At 39.0% G+C, this 16,410-nt stretch overlaps 1 protein-coding gene across 3 annotated transcripts in view; it reads left to right on the forward strand.

Moving 5' to 3' along the window:
* DENND1A (DENN domain containing 1A) overlaps positions 1-16,410 on the forward strand; it is a 150,091-nt gene that overhangs the window by 31,575 nt on the left and 102,106 nt on the right. For all 3 annotated transcript variants that reach the window (XM_083875634.1, XM_083875632.1, XM_083875633.1), the window contains exons 4-5: positions 12,752-12,801; positions 15,602-15,721. In XM_083875634.1, the coding sequence (XP_083731760.1) occupies positions 12,752-12,801; positions 15,602-15,721 (170 nt within the window). The remainder of the gene's footprint in view (positions 1-12,751; positions 12,802-15,601; positions 15,722-16,410) is intronic.

The raw sequence follows: 16,410 nt of genomic DNA on the forward strand, positions 1-16,410 counted from the left end.
TAGTATTTTTTTCAAAGCACTTATTGAACTACCTGTCTGCTTTTCACTGTAGTTCATTGTTAGGACTTGCTGTACACAGGGAGTATAGCATGGAACTAAACCTTTTGGAGGACTGCATCCTTATAGCTACTGTAGGTCTGTAAGTTGTTAATAAACAGCTCTCTGAGGTTGGATTTCCATGAGGAGTAACTGCTTTTCTGCAGTGTTGTGTCTCGGGTTAATCATGAGTGAACGGATGGTCCTTCAGAGCCAAGACGGTCAATTGTGTCCAGGATCAAGGTGTTACAGGAGACTCCTGTAATACAATTGACTTCATAAAATTCCTAAAAATCCCCTTTCTTCTGCTGGAAATGGTTAGACTTGTATTATATTGCTATGAATATGCAAGACTGAATGAAAATCAGAGGAGCCACAAGCTCATAAAAATTCGTAAGATGTTCACTCAGTTCTAGTCAGAATTTCCAATCACTGATGTCAGACCCCCTGAAAACACATAGCTGTGTTTGTGTGGGTTTGGGGTGGGGTTTTACCTTGTCAGATATTTTGCACATGCTAACTTTTACAGGGAAAGCAAAAGAAATGAGACTGAACTTTTCAGATTTTAGTAGATTTCAGAGACTTTTTTGTGTTGATGCACAGAAGGAATATTTTCTGATCCTCGTAGCTGGATGTTCTTAAAGAGGAGAACGTGCCCAGAGCTGACAGATTTAGATTTGAAAAATCACTTACTTGTGAACATTCAAGTAAGCCAGAGAGGAAGACCTACATCCATGTTTGTCCTTACTGATTTAGAGCTCTGAAAATACATAAGTTGCAAATCAGTCAAGTTAGGTTTATTTCATAAAACTTCTGGTTTATTATTCTTTGGAAGAAAAAAAAAAAAAAAGTAGAAATGCCAAGTCACTGCAGATGAAGATCCGCAGTAAAAAAACCTTGATTTTTCTGTGTGTACTCTGTATGCAAAGGAGAGAGATGATCTGCATGTTAGTGCAGGCAAAAATTGTTTCTAGCAATCAAACATTTATGATTTAATCCAGAAGGAATATTTGAGTTATATCAACACAAGGTAAGCACTTATTACGAAGGAAAAAAAAAGGAAAAACACCTCAAGTTTTTTTTTATTCATCTAAACTCTCAGTGCTTGTTTTTACATACACTGTATTTCCCATGTACCAGCACATCTGATCAGAGACCCTCGCTGCTGCTAGATGTTTTATTCTGTGTGTTCTTTGTACCTTACAGTAAAAGAATCTGTCACAAATTATTGTGCCTCACTGCTTTAGAAACTGAGAAAAAAGGGAGGTTAGATTGACATCTGTGACTGAATAATGATGACCAGCCTTTTGGCTCCCCTTGAGCCACAAAGCCAGCATTGCCTTTAGAGAGGAAAAAGGAGTAAGAAGAAAGGGGAGGGATAAAAGAGAGTTACAAATCTGTGGTCCCGGAGATGTATTACTGTTGGGCCAGTTGTCTGCATGGTATGATAATCCATTTTGATCTTCTGTCTTAATTGTCTGCTAAAGACAAATGGGCAGTAAAAGTTCATCAGTTTCATCTTTTGCTTCTCATTTAGAGACAGAATAAATGATCCATGGCTACAGAAGAAACCTTTCTTTCTGACACGGAAGTAATGCAGATCCAACACGTTTTATTAAAATATTTCTCCCTCATTATTTCAGTCTTCTCAGCTCTGATAGATCTTACTGTTTCATGAAAAATGTAATCTGAAATGTAAATAAGGGGTTTGATACAAAGTCAGGAAGTAATGAGCAGGCCAGCCACATTGCAGGAATTTTGATTGTAATTACTGACAAAGTGAATTCTGCGTGTCCTGATTTTTTTTCCCTCAAGTTGTCTTTGACATGTTCAGACCACAATGACACCTATGGTTTAAATCTGTTAAATAACTGTATAAGGGAATATTTTATAGAAAATGTCATAGACAAGGTAACTGAAGAGCCTTACCAAGGGGAGAAAATGCTAATGATTGCTCCAGGCCTCTTGAAATGTGTAAAATGGGGCTTTTTTTGAATGGCAGGAGGGGTGCTGGAGTAGTCTTGAGATACATTTTTAAATGTGAAACTGTTTTAACTTGTTGGGCTGCTTTATAATAGCTTTTAAGAACAAAATGTATATATGTGTGTTTGTGGTTTTACCTAGCATGAAATCAGTAATTGCTGGTATTATAAGCAACAGTTTTCCAGTGCTGGATTTTTAGCATGACCTCAGAATTTAAACCAGATGAGAACTCTTAGTTTTTCTTTATAAAATGCAGTCACTGTAGATAGAAGTGTTCCTTTCAAAAACCAGAAAAATCCTTCTGTATGGCTGTGTTTTCTAGTTTGGGTTCCTAATAAAAAGTCAGTTATGGAGTTACTGTTTTGTAAGTGGAATCCTGTGCTGTTGGGATATTGTAAACACCATCCCTGGCGAGTCACCATGTGAATTTTGGCTGTCCACTGTTATGAAGATTATTCCCAAGATTAACAGCTCTCCTAGGTTAATTTAAAGGCAAGGAAGTTAGAAGCAAAGATACGAACTTCTATCAGAAACAATACAGGAAATAGTTGTTGTATAAATATATAGAAATAGGAAGTAGTAAAACAATCAATGGAAGGTGTAGGAGGAATTACACAACCTTGGAAAATGCAGTACATTTTAAAATACTTTTTTCTTTTGAGTAGTGCAGCATTTGGTTCCTGAGTGTTTTAATCTTTATACCTCATCTGAAAAGGAAAGGAAAAATGCTGTTGTGATGGTTGCTGTTTGTGAGCTGCTCTCAGTGGTATGATGGCTTGTCTGTAATTTGATGAACTATTGTATGTTCAGTTAATTACTCCAGGAATGACTGAGGTATGTGTGCTTGCAAGCTGGTACTTATGCAGATTGCTACTTCTATTCTGCTGGTAATTTTTCTTTCCACTGGCATTGAAACAGAGTTTATAACGAAACCAGCAATCTTTATACATTTATAGATAAACTATAAAACTTTTATGGCAGTCTTTATATAGAAACTAATAGTCTTTCTAGTACAGAGTCTATGAGCATTGTGCAAACATTGCACACATGGAAAAATAAAAAGCACTTTCTTTGTGTCATTGAGAGTTGTGTGATTGGAGAGTCGTTACACAGTGCTGGCCACTAATGGAGCATAAACCCCCTGGCTTGGAAAGTCTGTGTGCACTGAGGGGAGCTTGAACAGGGATGTTTATAATCCAGTTGGATATTTCTGAATTGCATGTAATATTCTGAGTATAAACTTCTTACCTTACAGGATGCATACACAGTATGATAAAACCTGTCTTAAGAGTAATTTAAAATAAGAGCTGTCCTTTGAGGAGCAGATGAAGAAGTTGGGTGGGAAAGGCTGAGCAGTTAGTCATTTAGACAATTTAGAAATGTGGTTCAGGTGTTTTTTGTCTTTAAGCTGGTGGTTGGAAATGTTTGGTTTCCTGTTGGTGCATCACTGATAGCATTAATTGAATGTCTTTCCACTTATGATATGTGTCTCAAAAGTTATGGTGCAGGGCAGGAGTGGTAAAAGTGCAGAAAGCGAATAGTAATTAACTGGCAATTAATGTTTTGAAGGAACTCGTGAGATTGCTTGATTTTAGCCTGAGTACCTCAGGTAGTGTTGGACTCTGGAGTCTGTCTGTGAAAACCATGCTGAAAGCCAGTGTCCAGAAGTCAGAAGAATTCTGAATAGAAAGAGAGGAATAATTGGGTTCAACTGTGAGGAAGTGTGTCCAAGCCACTTTCTAAACCATTTTAGTTCTCTTTCATGAAAAATTTGAATCAATATTGGAAGTTTGCTGAACACGGTTTCACTACAGATGACTCAGTGAGTGCAGATATTACTGGCTACAGTTGTACGGCCTTTGTTATACAAGAGGTCAGACTAGATGATCATAATGGTCCCTTCTGGTCTTAAAAATCTGTGAATATATGAATAATTTAAAACGTGTCCTGCAAACCCTTATTCGTTGAGGTGGTGATATTAAAATCCTGTGGGACTGCTTGTGTGAGTAAAGGTTGTGGGATCAGGCCTAGGGTGAGTAATCATTATCACTTTTATTTAAATTTATTGATAAATGTATAAAATATTCACTGTGGGTAAAGTTGAGTTTTTTTAAAATGGGAGATGCTTCAGGAGTATTATTCTGCTTGGGTTTGGTGAGCCAGTCAGTAGCCAAATAATTTTGGAAGTTTTCTTGTACCGGTCTCCTGAGCAATTCAGTTTTATACTGGTGCTATTGATCAATTCATAAACTATTTCAAAATTATTGTTTAGAGACTTGTAATATATAGAAAGCATCTTTTTTTTGTTTAAGAAGAATATGAAATAACATTCAGGGTCCTGCCAGTGGGAGCTTGGGAATGTTAAAGTACAGCCAGCTCATCTCTCTGCACGTAAAGCTCTTCCTTGCTCTGAGTGCTGGTGGTGTTTGCATGGACAGGGGAAGTGCTGCCCTTGCAAAGGAGGAATTGTTGGTAGTTGATAGATGACAGTCGTTGGTATTCACACACTCAAACCTTCCCATGTGTCTGGACAGCAGCATGGAGCTGGTGGTGTGTTAGAGGGACAAACTGGACATTCCCCTCGTTAAACCAGGGAAGTCCAAAGTTCTTTGCTTCACACTTGGAAAACTTCTGGTTCTGAGTTTGGTCATCTTTGGTCATATCATCTCTCTTCACATAGAAACCACTTTCCAGGGCTAATGAGTCCTTTTATAGCTCTCAGGCTTTGACCACAATTCTCTCTAACATATTCTCGTATTTGAAAATCTGAAAGTTGTAGAACTGCTGATAAATTCTCTTAAAACCTTCAGTTGTCTGAGGTGATCACTGACTCCATCTCATCCCTGCAAAACATGTTAGAAAAATTTGTCTTGCCCTGTGGGCAGGAGTGTCCTCATCATACTCCTCATTTTAATCTTTGTTCTTTAGGGAATTCTCAAACTGGTGCGATGGGAATACAAGCCTGAGAAACAGGGCCTTGGGAAGTTTCAAAGTTGGTCAGCTGTTGCCCCCTTTGGGATGGTTGTTTAGTTTTGTTACACTTCCTCCATGCAACGGGCAGCTATTACCTGGCTGAGGGAGGTGTTAAATAACTTCCTTAGTGGCAGCTTCAAACACCAGAGAGGAGCATCGTGGGCACAGCAGTTGGACACCTGTGAGAAGGCGAGTGCAGGGGTTGTGGCAGCTGCTGGGATTTGATAATATTGTGATAGCTGTGTCCTCAGCAGTCAGATTTCATTTTCAGGTAACAACTCTCAAAGTGTTGTTCTGTTTTCTTCTAAGTCCACTGGCCCTGATGGGCCTGGTTTCCTCAGTATTCATCAGGAATTAGGTGTTTGCTCAGTTGTTGGTTTGGGTTCCCAGTCTGTAGTTTACTCCTGCTGAGGGTGGCACTGATGGGGATTTATGATATGAAATGACAAAGGGAATTCAGGACTCTCTTTAGTAACCAGTGCAGGAAGAAATTGAAGTCTAGTGTTAATCTCTCACAGTTTTTAATGCTTTGAGTTCCGTAAAAGGCCTTTCCAGTGAAATTACTTAGTTTTGCAGTGAGAGATGGTAGAATTTCTGTAATATGGAAATGGCAGAAATGTGATTCCAGAGACCTCCTGTGCACAGAGGCAGAGGTTGGTGACCAATCCTTACCTTGTCCTCTTAAACACAAAATTCTGTTCTTGGCTTTAAAGTGTTCCAAGATTGCAAGTTTCTGCACATCCTTTTTCTTCAGCAAGAGATGGGAGATGATTTTTAATTATATTTACTATTTGTTGAAGTAAGTAGTTTGGTTTTTTTTCTTTCTATTTTTTCTTTTTTTTTTTTTTTTCTCGTTGCTTGTTGATAACATCCTAGGGATTAATTTTTCCTTTAATTCAGTTTCCCATCTGTTGTGCCTGGATGTGGCAGAAGTGTACATGAAAATTTGCACCCAGCTAGAAGAGATTACAATCTTTAAAAAAAGTCAAAACTGTTTGTGGATTTTTTCCTACCTTATGAAAAATTTATCTCTTGTTGGAGCTATAGTGCAGATTTATAAAGGTGTTACGTAGTTATATGGGTGGGATTTGATTTAGGTTTAAATTTTGGTTTAGAGCTCTGGCCCTTCTCTTTTAACATATTATATTAGTGGAATGAATTCCTGTGGTTTGCATTATCTGACTATAGCAAAGATCAGATCTGGTTGTGTATATGACTGAAGATGTAATTGGAACTGTGTTGTCACGATAGTCTCCTGTGATGATAAAGTTTGTATTTGACAGAGCTCTTTTTTGGGTGTTGTGGCAGACAGTGCTCCTGAGTATTTCCTTGCTGTATTTTGGGGAGGCTGCACAGTGGATGGGGCAGTGGTGATTAGCAAAGCCTGATCCTGCCCAGTTATGTAAACAGAGCATTTCTTTCGTGCACGTCTTGTTAACTCTCTGCTGCAGACCTTTATTGGTGCTTCTTCAATAATTTGTTTAAACTATGCAGTACAGATTCCTTATTTTAGCACTAAGACTTACAAAGGCTTCTTTTAGCAGCCTTTAATTTCGTACTTATGTATGTGACATAGCCTGTGGCTGTGATCTCTGCTGTGAATCTGCAGTTGTTTTGGGATGAAAGCAGAAGGCAGCTGGAAACTCAGTAGCTACATCTAGCTGTCTACCTAGAGAAGGCCTTGATTTCAAGTTTATCTAAACAAGCTCGACTAATCCCAACTATCTGGGGGGATCCACTGTCAAAACAAGCAGCATGGCCCTAAGGCAAACACAACCATACAGAAATGAAGGCTGGGACTTCCAATACTCCGATGACTGCATACTGGAGGCTTTTTTTCCTGAAAAGAGAGTAAGAGAGGTACAATTTGCATAATGCCTTTTCATCAGGAACTTTTGGAAAGCTGACAGAGGTCCAGCTTATAGCGCTGTAGCCACAATACAGAGTCTATAGGAGAATCCTTGAATGACCTGACCATATTGAAAGAAAAAATGAAAGCATCGAAGTATAGCCAAGTGAGTGTGGAAAAGAGGGCTGGTGCATTGTCTAACATCTGCTCTACTTCTCGTTAGTTTTGTTCTTCGGTATTCTATGTGGACTTTGGAGAAACCTAAGACAGCCTAACATGAATCCCATAATCTTCCTTCTGAATATTTATGTAGTGTGCCAGCCTCTAAGCTGTCCTTTGCATCTTCCTACTTCCCCCTCATTTTCATGCTCTCAAATGAGGCCAACATTTCAAAAGCTAAATAAATGTTTGTGAATGTTTATAAAAGATTTGCATAAATTTGTCCTTGTTTGACAAAGATCACTTTTTTCTTATGCCAGTTCTGAAATATTTTAAAGGTTTCAGTGCTTGTCTTGACAACAAAGTCGTGCCTCAGAGAACAATGATTGCTGATTAAGTGGGTATGTGCTCGGAGCTGAATAGAGCGATGGAGACGACGGCTGAAAGGGCCACTCATCTTAAGCCAGAATTATAATATTTAACAAATGCTTACCCAAGGATAGATTTAAAGCTTTGCTTTTGGTGCAGTGTACCTGTGCAACTGACTTACGGGCTGAGCAGGATGTGATTATCTTTTCCCAGCTAATAGTTCTCACCTAATTTCTGCTAAATCTGCAAGTGAAAATACTCCTCGTTTAGTCATTAAATGTTTAAAATATATTTAATTGAATCAGTGTTCCAGCTCTCTGCTATTGACGCTTCTTACCTTTACCAATTGATCACTGTTTATGCACATAATTGGACCTGATTTTTTTAATGCCTGTTAGTATAATTTTTCAATTCTTTGTGATTTAAGACTGGAACAATTATTCAACAGTTCAACAGCAGCTGTAGATTTTTTTTTTTTATTAGCTAAAATCTATTTCTCTCAGAATGAAACTATATCTTTGCTTTTACTAAAAGGATTTTAAAAACATTTGTTGAGGATATCTCTTTGAAAAACTGCTTAAATATTTAGTTCAGCTTTACTTTCAGATTTTTTTTTTCTACTGGAGAAAAGTAATAGTCGTTCCTGTTCTTTTGTTCTATGAGTTGAGAGGTTGAAGTTGTCATTAAGGCAAAAACTAGAGCTACTTCTCTGACACAGTTTTTATCACATCTGCTAGGCCTGTGTCCCAAGAGGAGCTGAGCAGAGCCCAGAATTCAGCACAGGCCCATTATCTCCTGGTTTTGTGAGTGTTGTAAAAGGAGTGAGACCTCAGGGAGGCTTGGAGCCTCCTCCCGTGTAATGTCCAAATCAGATTTGAAGGACTGGTGGCAGGAAAGCTTTGGCCTTGGGGTGTGAATTCTAAGAAACAGAGTCACAATTAGGTTTAAAAAATTCAGGGATTTTGAGCTTTATCTTGAAATATGTTTTTAGTAATGCAAGGAGAAAAGTTGCCCATCTGTGCACATATTTTGTACGTTTAAAATATTTAAATGCTAGCAGGCCTCAATATGCTTAGGAAATGTTATTTATGTCCTGGTCTTCCTGTTTCCAGGATTGTGGATATGAGTGTTGAGGTTTTGTTTGTTTGTTTAAAAAGTGTTTTCCTGAGAACAATCAATCACCTTCAGTGCAATGATGTTATTTTGTTTGGCCCTGACCCTCAGAGAGGGGCAGGCGACTTTGGGAGAAAAACCCTCCCCTACTTCAAGCTGGTGTAAGGGCAAGGAAATGAAACATCAATCCACGTTTTTCATCATAGAGTCATCTCTTCTCCATGGAAAACTCCTCTCACTGGCCATGCTCCGTTCTCTTGGAACACATACTTGTGGGGCTTCTGGGGTCCTTCCTTTCTGCCCCCCCTCCAGGATCCACAGCTAAAGGTCTGTCTCTGCTCTGGGTGGTCCTTCCAATTTCATCCAGATTTTCCTCAGGTTTTCCATTACAAGTTCCCAACCTGTTGGTTTGTGTGGTGTGTTGTTTCTCTGCTCTGACTCACATTCCTCTGTAAGTATCACACCCTAATCATTCAGCATTTTTCACACATCTCCTGGTATTTTAATTTCTTTTCTATCCAACTTCTCCCTACACTTCTTGTTCCCCTTTGCATATCCAGTGTCTTGTGCATCTTTCTAGGAGCACATACTTTGCAGCAGATCCTTCTCTAGCCCAGCCATTTGCTCATCATTTATCAGTGCAGTTTTATTTAATTGCAGCTACATGTGGGATATTTGTTAGTGATGTTCATTTGAGCAGAAGTGAGGCAGCCCACTGTATTTGAGAGAATATGAAGTTGGTCTGTTGATTTGGAAGTGGGAGCATATGATGAAGGGTTTAAAAATAAAAAAAGACTTCAGCTACAGCTTGCATATTAAATTCACAAGTGAATGTGCACATTTTTTCAGCATTGTTGAGCTTTCTTTACTGTTTGGTTGCAACAGAGCGATGGTTTGGGACACGAGCCCGGTGTGTATTGTGTGTATTTCCCAGCCTGGCTTTCCAAGTCTGTCCTGTGTGTGTAGGAGAGCCTTGCAGAGCCTGCCTCACCTTCAGAGGTGGCTGTGACACAAAGGGGCTGAGCAGAGTGTTCCTGCCTCATTTATTTTGAAAACTTTGCTGCTGAAACCAAACTTAATCAATGAGCTCTGTGTTGTCTCCGATAAGTTATGTACTGGCTTTATTGATTGGGAAGGATTTTAGAAAACCCATGTGGGGTTTCTAATGTCAGCAGTGTTTTGATTATGAAAAGAGTTGGAACCTTGGGACAGGGAGCCAGGTGGTGCCTGTGCTGCAGCCCCCGGTGCCACGGCTGCGCCGGCTCCCCCGGGACACGGTTCATGCCCTGCACTTTAGCTCTGGTGACTGGCTGCTGGAGATGCACTTTTTGCTCATTAAAATGTTAAAAATCAAACTGCATGTAAAAAGATTTGTGAAAATATAAACTTGGGGATTGATCCAGAAAACTGGCGTGTGGTCCCCTGGAGACCCCGGTGGCAGCTCCCGGGTAATTTACGTTGATCAGCTGCCTGTCCTGGATTGCTGGGGGGGTTCTGCTCTTCTTTTTAGGGGCTTTTGCTTTACAGGCATTTATGCAGCTTTTTCTTTAGGAAAATAGCCATAAGGGAATAAAACAAGAAAACAGACAGACTACTGATACTTCCTCTGTGCTTCATGTTGGGTAAAAAAAAAAAAGATTATTATAAGATGTTGACATGGAGCGATTCTAGGTTTGGTTTTGTTTTGTTTTGTCTTGTCTGAAATCATACAGAAATAAAAAATTTTCTAGGTCATAAGTAATAACCCACGTATAGAGGGTGGGTAGGACATTGTATATGAATGATGTAGGTATTGCTTATCTTTCAAACTGAGGAGTATTTAAAGAATTAAAAAAAAAAGCATTATATTTAGAGTAATGATCTTGCAACTTGAGCAAAAATAAGATAGTTCTCCAGTAATTGTTTTTCTTACATGAAAAGATCAGCAGTTTTGCTAATTAAAAACTAATTCTACATAGGGTATTTATATTCTTTTATTAGTTACCATTGAAAAATAAGTCTGCAGTTAACCTATGCTAGTCTCAGTTTCTTTGGTTGTGAATCGAGCCAGACAAGAATTAGTATATAATGAATGGCAAATTATATCCAATGACATTGCAAAAACCAAATAATAATACCACTGTAAAATCTTTCTTTAAAAGAGAAGGCAGTTTAGAGCAGCACAGAGACAATATATGGCCAGTTTACATGAATATTGCCTTTGCTGCATTTAGGAAGCTGTAAATATCAAGGAGCAAGTGCAGAGTAAGTTCTGAGTAATGCACTTCTCCAGTGACACAATGCTGATGAGATGCTGAATATTTTATTATGTGAATGGTTTTACTTGCAGTTACAGGAATTATTCAAATCATCAAAATAATGGAGAGAATATATTCTGCCATTTTGAGGTGACTTATGGCTTTGTCTTCTAACACTGTTTTGTTTCAGAATTTTATGTATCTGTATGATTTTGTTTCTGAAAAAATAAATGAAGTCATTATTTTGAGGACAATGTGTATTGGTAAGGCCAATAAAGATACAGACACTTTCTTCTCCTGATATTATAATTTCACAATTTTAGAATTATTTTGTGGGGTTTTTTGTTTGTTTGTTTGTTTTTTGGCGTTTTGCACTGTAAGATTTCAGTAGTGGCAAAGCACCACTGTGCAGTAGTTAAAATTTGTCCAGATGCAGTTTTTGTGCCTGAGCAATTGGAGTTGTTCAGCTTGTGAAAGTCAATGAGATTCTGCACCAGGGGAAACTCGATCATATTAATGAGACCTTTACTATCAAGGCATTATTTTGTATCAAAATAGAGATTTCTGCAGAGTTTACTCTGCAATCTGCATAGCTCCTTTCCAAGTTTCCTGCTGCAATTCAAAGGAAGAGACGTCTTTGCTCTACATGGCATTCTTCAATAGATCCTTTCTTGTTCTTTAAAAACAGGAGGTTGTTAAATAATCTATCAATAAACTGTCAAGAAGTCAAAGTTTCCATATCTGTTTTTGCCTGAAATCCTCAGAACTTGCCACGTTTTAGTTGTCAAGAAACCTCCAAAGAAGAGTGTGAGCAGTTGAGCCTGAAACCACGGCTCAGGATGGGCTGTGCTTGTGTGAATTATGCAGGAGGAACATGTTCCTGCAAGGGAGTCAATATGTTTTGTGCTTCACTGGAGAGGTTATTAGATTGATGGCGTTTATTTGGGAATGATGGCATGTGGCTTAGAAATAAATGAAGCGAGAAGCACCTATTTAGTTATTGATGATAATTTATTGCTATTGGTCAGCAAAGTGTTGATTTTATCAGAGGGTTTGTTGTTCAGGGTTCAGAAAGCAGAAATAGAATTTACACTTCAGGATCTGAAATACTGAAGGAGAATGAACAATGAATTGGCTGTAGGAAAGATCTGCAGACTGAGAGACCCTTATGGTGTCTTGTGGGTTATAGAACTCAGGTTTTGAAGATCTAATGGTTTGCTTTTGCCTGTGAACACAACTATTTTGGGACTAACATGTTTTTGGTTTTGCCTCTTTGGTGACTATATTTGTCTGATGTTGTAAAGTTGAAAATGATTAATTTATCTGCTGATCCTGTTTTCACTTTTCATATTCATCCTTTCCTTTGCTCTCATGCTTAAATGATTTTCTGTTTGTGGTGCTGTTTTGCAACTTCCAGAAAATGGTTTGTAGGTTAAACAATCCGTATCAATTTTAGAACACATTATTTTAATCAGTCTTTTAACTCAGAGATTTCCTTTCTAATAGCAGTAGGCAACATTAAACATTCCTGCTATGAGACCTATTGGCTTCATCTTTTGTTATTTATCTTGCTGATGTTAGGAGGTATTCTCTAATCCCCCAGCCCCTGTTCCTAGGTAACAGTCAAAAGCTGTGCCAGCAGAAGTGGTCCTGCCAGGCCAGGCCCATGTGGTTTGGTGTTATTCACTCCATCCATATGGTCAGGGTAGGGACTGTCCCCAGAGAGGTGTTAACACTCAACAACCCAACCTCCTCCTCCTCTTTGGAGAATTGCTGGATGGCTCCTGCTGCCTGCCCATGTGTGAATCTTGATTAATTTTTCATTTTTAATGAAGTTTGATCATGTTTATTATTTCACATGATTGACTGCCTGGTACTACTTCCATGTAATTGATAAAGCCCATATTTCTTCATCTGTCTCTTATTTCTTCAGGGCAAAGTTGTGAAATTGTGTGATGTGGTTAATATTAGATTTATTGGTCCCCATAGATGTATAAATTATCTTTTTTTCTCTCTCTCTCTTTCTCTACAGGAAGTTCTACAGACTCTGACCAAGTTTTGTTTCCCCTTCTATGTGGACAGGTATTGTTAGCTTTTCAAACTTTACAAGAAAATAAGCTTGTCAATAAAACCCCTGTAGAAAATAAAAGCCATACCATTCATAGTGTTCTGTCTGTGTGACTGGGACTTAAAGCACCTGAGTGCAAATTATAGTCTCAGAATTACTTTTTCCTGGGGTTTTTATGGGCACCATGAAACAAAAAGAAGTTTTAAAAGTTGGAGTTGTTTGGTGGCAGCACTGTGAGGGCATTCTGTTTAACTTCTGCACAATGCTTCCATGGAAAATGCTTGGGTAGGAATTGTCAAATATGCATATTAATATCAAAACTTTGTCTGCTTTTGCATTTTATTTCTTAATTGCCAAAATTTGGGTGGAACAATTCATGAAATGCTTTGCATTTAAAGGCCTCTTGATGTTGCTGGAATGTTGGTGCTTTACTTGACAGCTACCTAAGGTGACTTCTGATTTTGAGGAGGAAATTATAAAGTGAATGTGAGAAGATCTGAGAATATTTACTTCCTGTAATTTAGGAAACTATAGAACTTTTTTAGTTTTGTATTAACTGTGAGTTATTTGTGATGGTTTCTTGAAAAGAACAACAACTGAAATTTTGAAACACTGCACCAGTGCTGATATCATCTCTGAGCATCACTTAATTGGTCAGAATGACTTGTCTTCATCAGCTGAGATGCAGAACAGTTTGGGTTGAAGGAATTGACCTTTACTGTGATTAAACTGCTGCAAGTCTTTTTCTCATTTTAGGATTTGGAATCCCTGGTTTACTGCTCATCCTTTTCATTTCCTGAGGGGTGGAAGCAGGGAAATACTCATACATTTTTCTCATGTATTTGTTTCTACTAGAAATATTTATGCTTTCTGTGTGTAGATTTATTGTACCTAGGGGTTTTGTTTGCTTTGTTGTTTTTGGTTTTCCTCAGCAATATAACATTTTGAAAGATAGAACGCTGAAAACCCATATGGGGTGCAAATGAGAACATAATGAAAAATGATTCCCATTTCTGGATCCACTTGTTTGTCTGAATATCACAGACTGTCACTGAAAGACTGTAAGCCAACCAGTTTGAAGATAAAGGAGACATTGTCACCCAGAGCGTACTTAATAATTTCAGGTGGAGAATGGACTTCCCACACTGCTGGAGGCAGAGCACACCCCAGGCTCAGGCTGTGGCAGCTGAGGGAGATGCTTGTGCTCCTTCTGCACGTAAAAACATAGTGGTGGCACTGAAGGTTCTGGCTCTCAGTGGCACAGACACTCCGTTCTGTTCACATTGATTCTATTCATGTCTTGTGGCCACTGGTCAGAACCCCAGGGGCTGGTCGGCCATTCCTGCAGGCAGTGGACCAGGAGTTCTCTGCTCTTGTGGTGGTGGAATGAGGCAGAGACTGTTCTCCAGCTGCAGGAGTGCAGGGCTGCTCCTTGGTCCTGCTCCCTGCCAGGATTGTGTCAGTCAGGTGTAGGTGCTGGGGGGAATTTTATGGAAATCACTTCTCCTCCAGCCCTAACTTCTGTCTGCCCCGTTAGAGATGAGATTTGTGCTGCTTCCATCCCGTGAGGCTCTAAATAGACCTGCTGCCCATTGGAAAGCAGAGCTGTGAATCTGAAGGGTTGATATTAAAATCTTTGGAAGAATACTTTTTATGTTGGGAAGTTTTTCCTTCCCTGTGAAGATCTGGCACCGAAACTGGAGCAAGACCTGTCAGCAAGGTTTGGTTTCTTCAGGTCGCGTGAATGCAGGACTCCCTAGGTTTGCTCTGGAGGAACTCACCAGCTTGTCTGAGTTGTTTAATAAACAAGCTTCTCCCTGCTGCTAATGAAACATGTTTTTTCCCCCATTCCGTAATTTTAATTGTCAGCTCGAGTGCTATTTCTCACACACACTCTGCTCTCAACCTTGTTAAAATTAAGCATATAATCCCCTTTTAAAACACCATACTAAAATCACCATAGTAACATTACATCCAAGCTTTGCAGATAAAACACACCACCGGTGAGGGATTTTTGGGTATCCCCAGCAGCTCAATGTGGTTTATGGAAGTAGTTGCTCTGCTGACATTTAGATTTCAGAAGGATGATAGTACTTACACTGGCTAATTCTCAGACTACTGGAATGCTTTAAATATCTTTTTGTTCGTCACTGCATGTTTTTCCTTTCCTGTTTGGAATCCACTGAAGGATTCTTCTTTCTAAGCTGGACAGTGACATCTTTCCCATTTGGATCCAGTTTTTATTTCTACAAGTCTGTTTTTCCTTTGTTTCCTCTAGGCACTAAGTGTGTACTCTCCCACAAAAAATTGGTTTTTTGCATGTGGCATCATAAAAGAGAATATTTTAAGGCCTGTGACTGTTAGTTATATGGCCTTGAATTTCCCAGGGTATTTGTTGAAGTTGGTAGGAGTGACGTGTAAAGCTGCATGTCAGATTTCTCAGTTCTCAGAAAACCTAAAAAACCCTTAGAACATGACCTGAAATACGTCTTAATTTCCTATAATTAGAAATATTTGGGGTTATATGAGAGAACATGGGGTTGGTTGCTGGTTGATAGTCAGAACCATTTTCTTTTAAAGATAAATTCATTATTAGTATCCTCCCACACTTAAGAAACGGGAAAAAGCCCCCACAACACCCCCTCTCCTCCCTCATCAAGCATATTTAAGGTTCTGGGGGGTGCATACTTTTTAGTTACTTTCTCAAAAAAACTCTGCTGAAAGAGGAAATGTTATAAGTTCAATGACTTGGATGTGATACTTGACACAGAGTTAGCTCAGCAGTAATTTTTCTCTCCTGCTCTCTCTTTGCAGCCATGCCATTAACCAAGTTGGGCAGAACTTCACGTTTGTGCTCACAGACATTGACAGCAAGCAGAGGTTTGGGTTCTGTCGCTTATCTTCGGGGGCCAAGAGCTGCTTCTGTATCTTAAGGTAGGTCTGTGGTTTGGCTTCTGGCTCACTGCAGGAGCAGTGTTTGACTTTGCAGTTACACTGCAATTACCACTTCCAGCTGTTCAGAATTATTTCCCTATCTGGTCCTCAAAGTCACTGCTCTTCTGCACAAGTGGTGCAAAATCCCTTGCACTTGGAGTTCCTCTGTAGATAACTGTATTTGTTTGTATTCAACGTTCTGGAGTTAACAACATAGAAAAAAAGTCTCTCTGCAGTAATTTGATATGACATAGCATGATGGCAGCTGTTATCTTTAGCTGTCACAGCTGATCTTGTTAAGACATTTTGTGGACGTTTGTACATGCAAGTTTTATTAACAAAACATCTGTTGGTAACTGAGAGAATGTCACTGATGCTCTCCACAGCCCCCAAGTTTGTATGTGTGAGCTTTCCTCTGTCCTGTTGAGAGTTTTGTGAAGTTTGGCATAATAAAGACTGTCAGTGGAAGCTGCAAATATGCATTTCACAGAAAACGGGCCAAGAGGCTCTGTCAGAGTAGTTTTTGATAACCTCCCACAGCCATGTTGGAATACAGTCCAGAATTTTTTATTTATATTTGCCACAGGAAATGATGCCAGTAAAATCAATTTTGATGTCTACCAATATTATAGTTCCATTAAGAATTTCCATGGATTGAAGATTTTCATATGGCAAATGTTCTGTCTTGT

Source organism: Zosterops lateralis, assembly GCF_965231275.1.
Source record: "Zosterops lateralis genome assembly, chromosome: 20".
NCBI classification, from domain to species: domain Eukaryota; kingdom Metazoa; phylum Chordata; class Aves; order Passeriformes; family Zosteropidae; genus Zosterops; species Zosterops lateralis.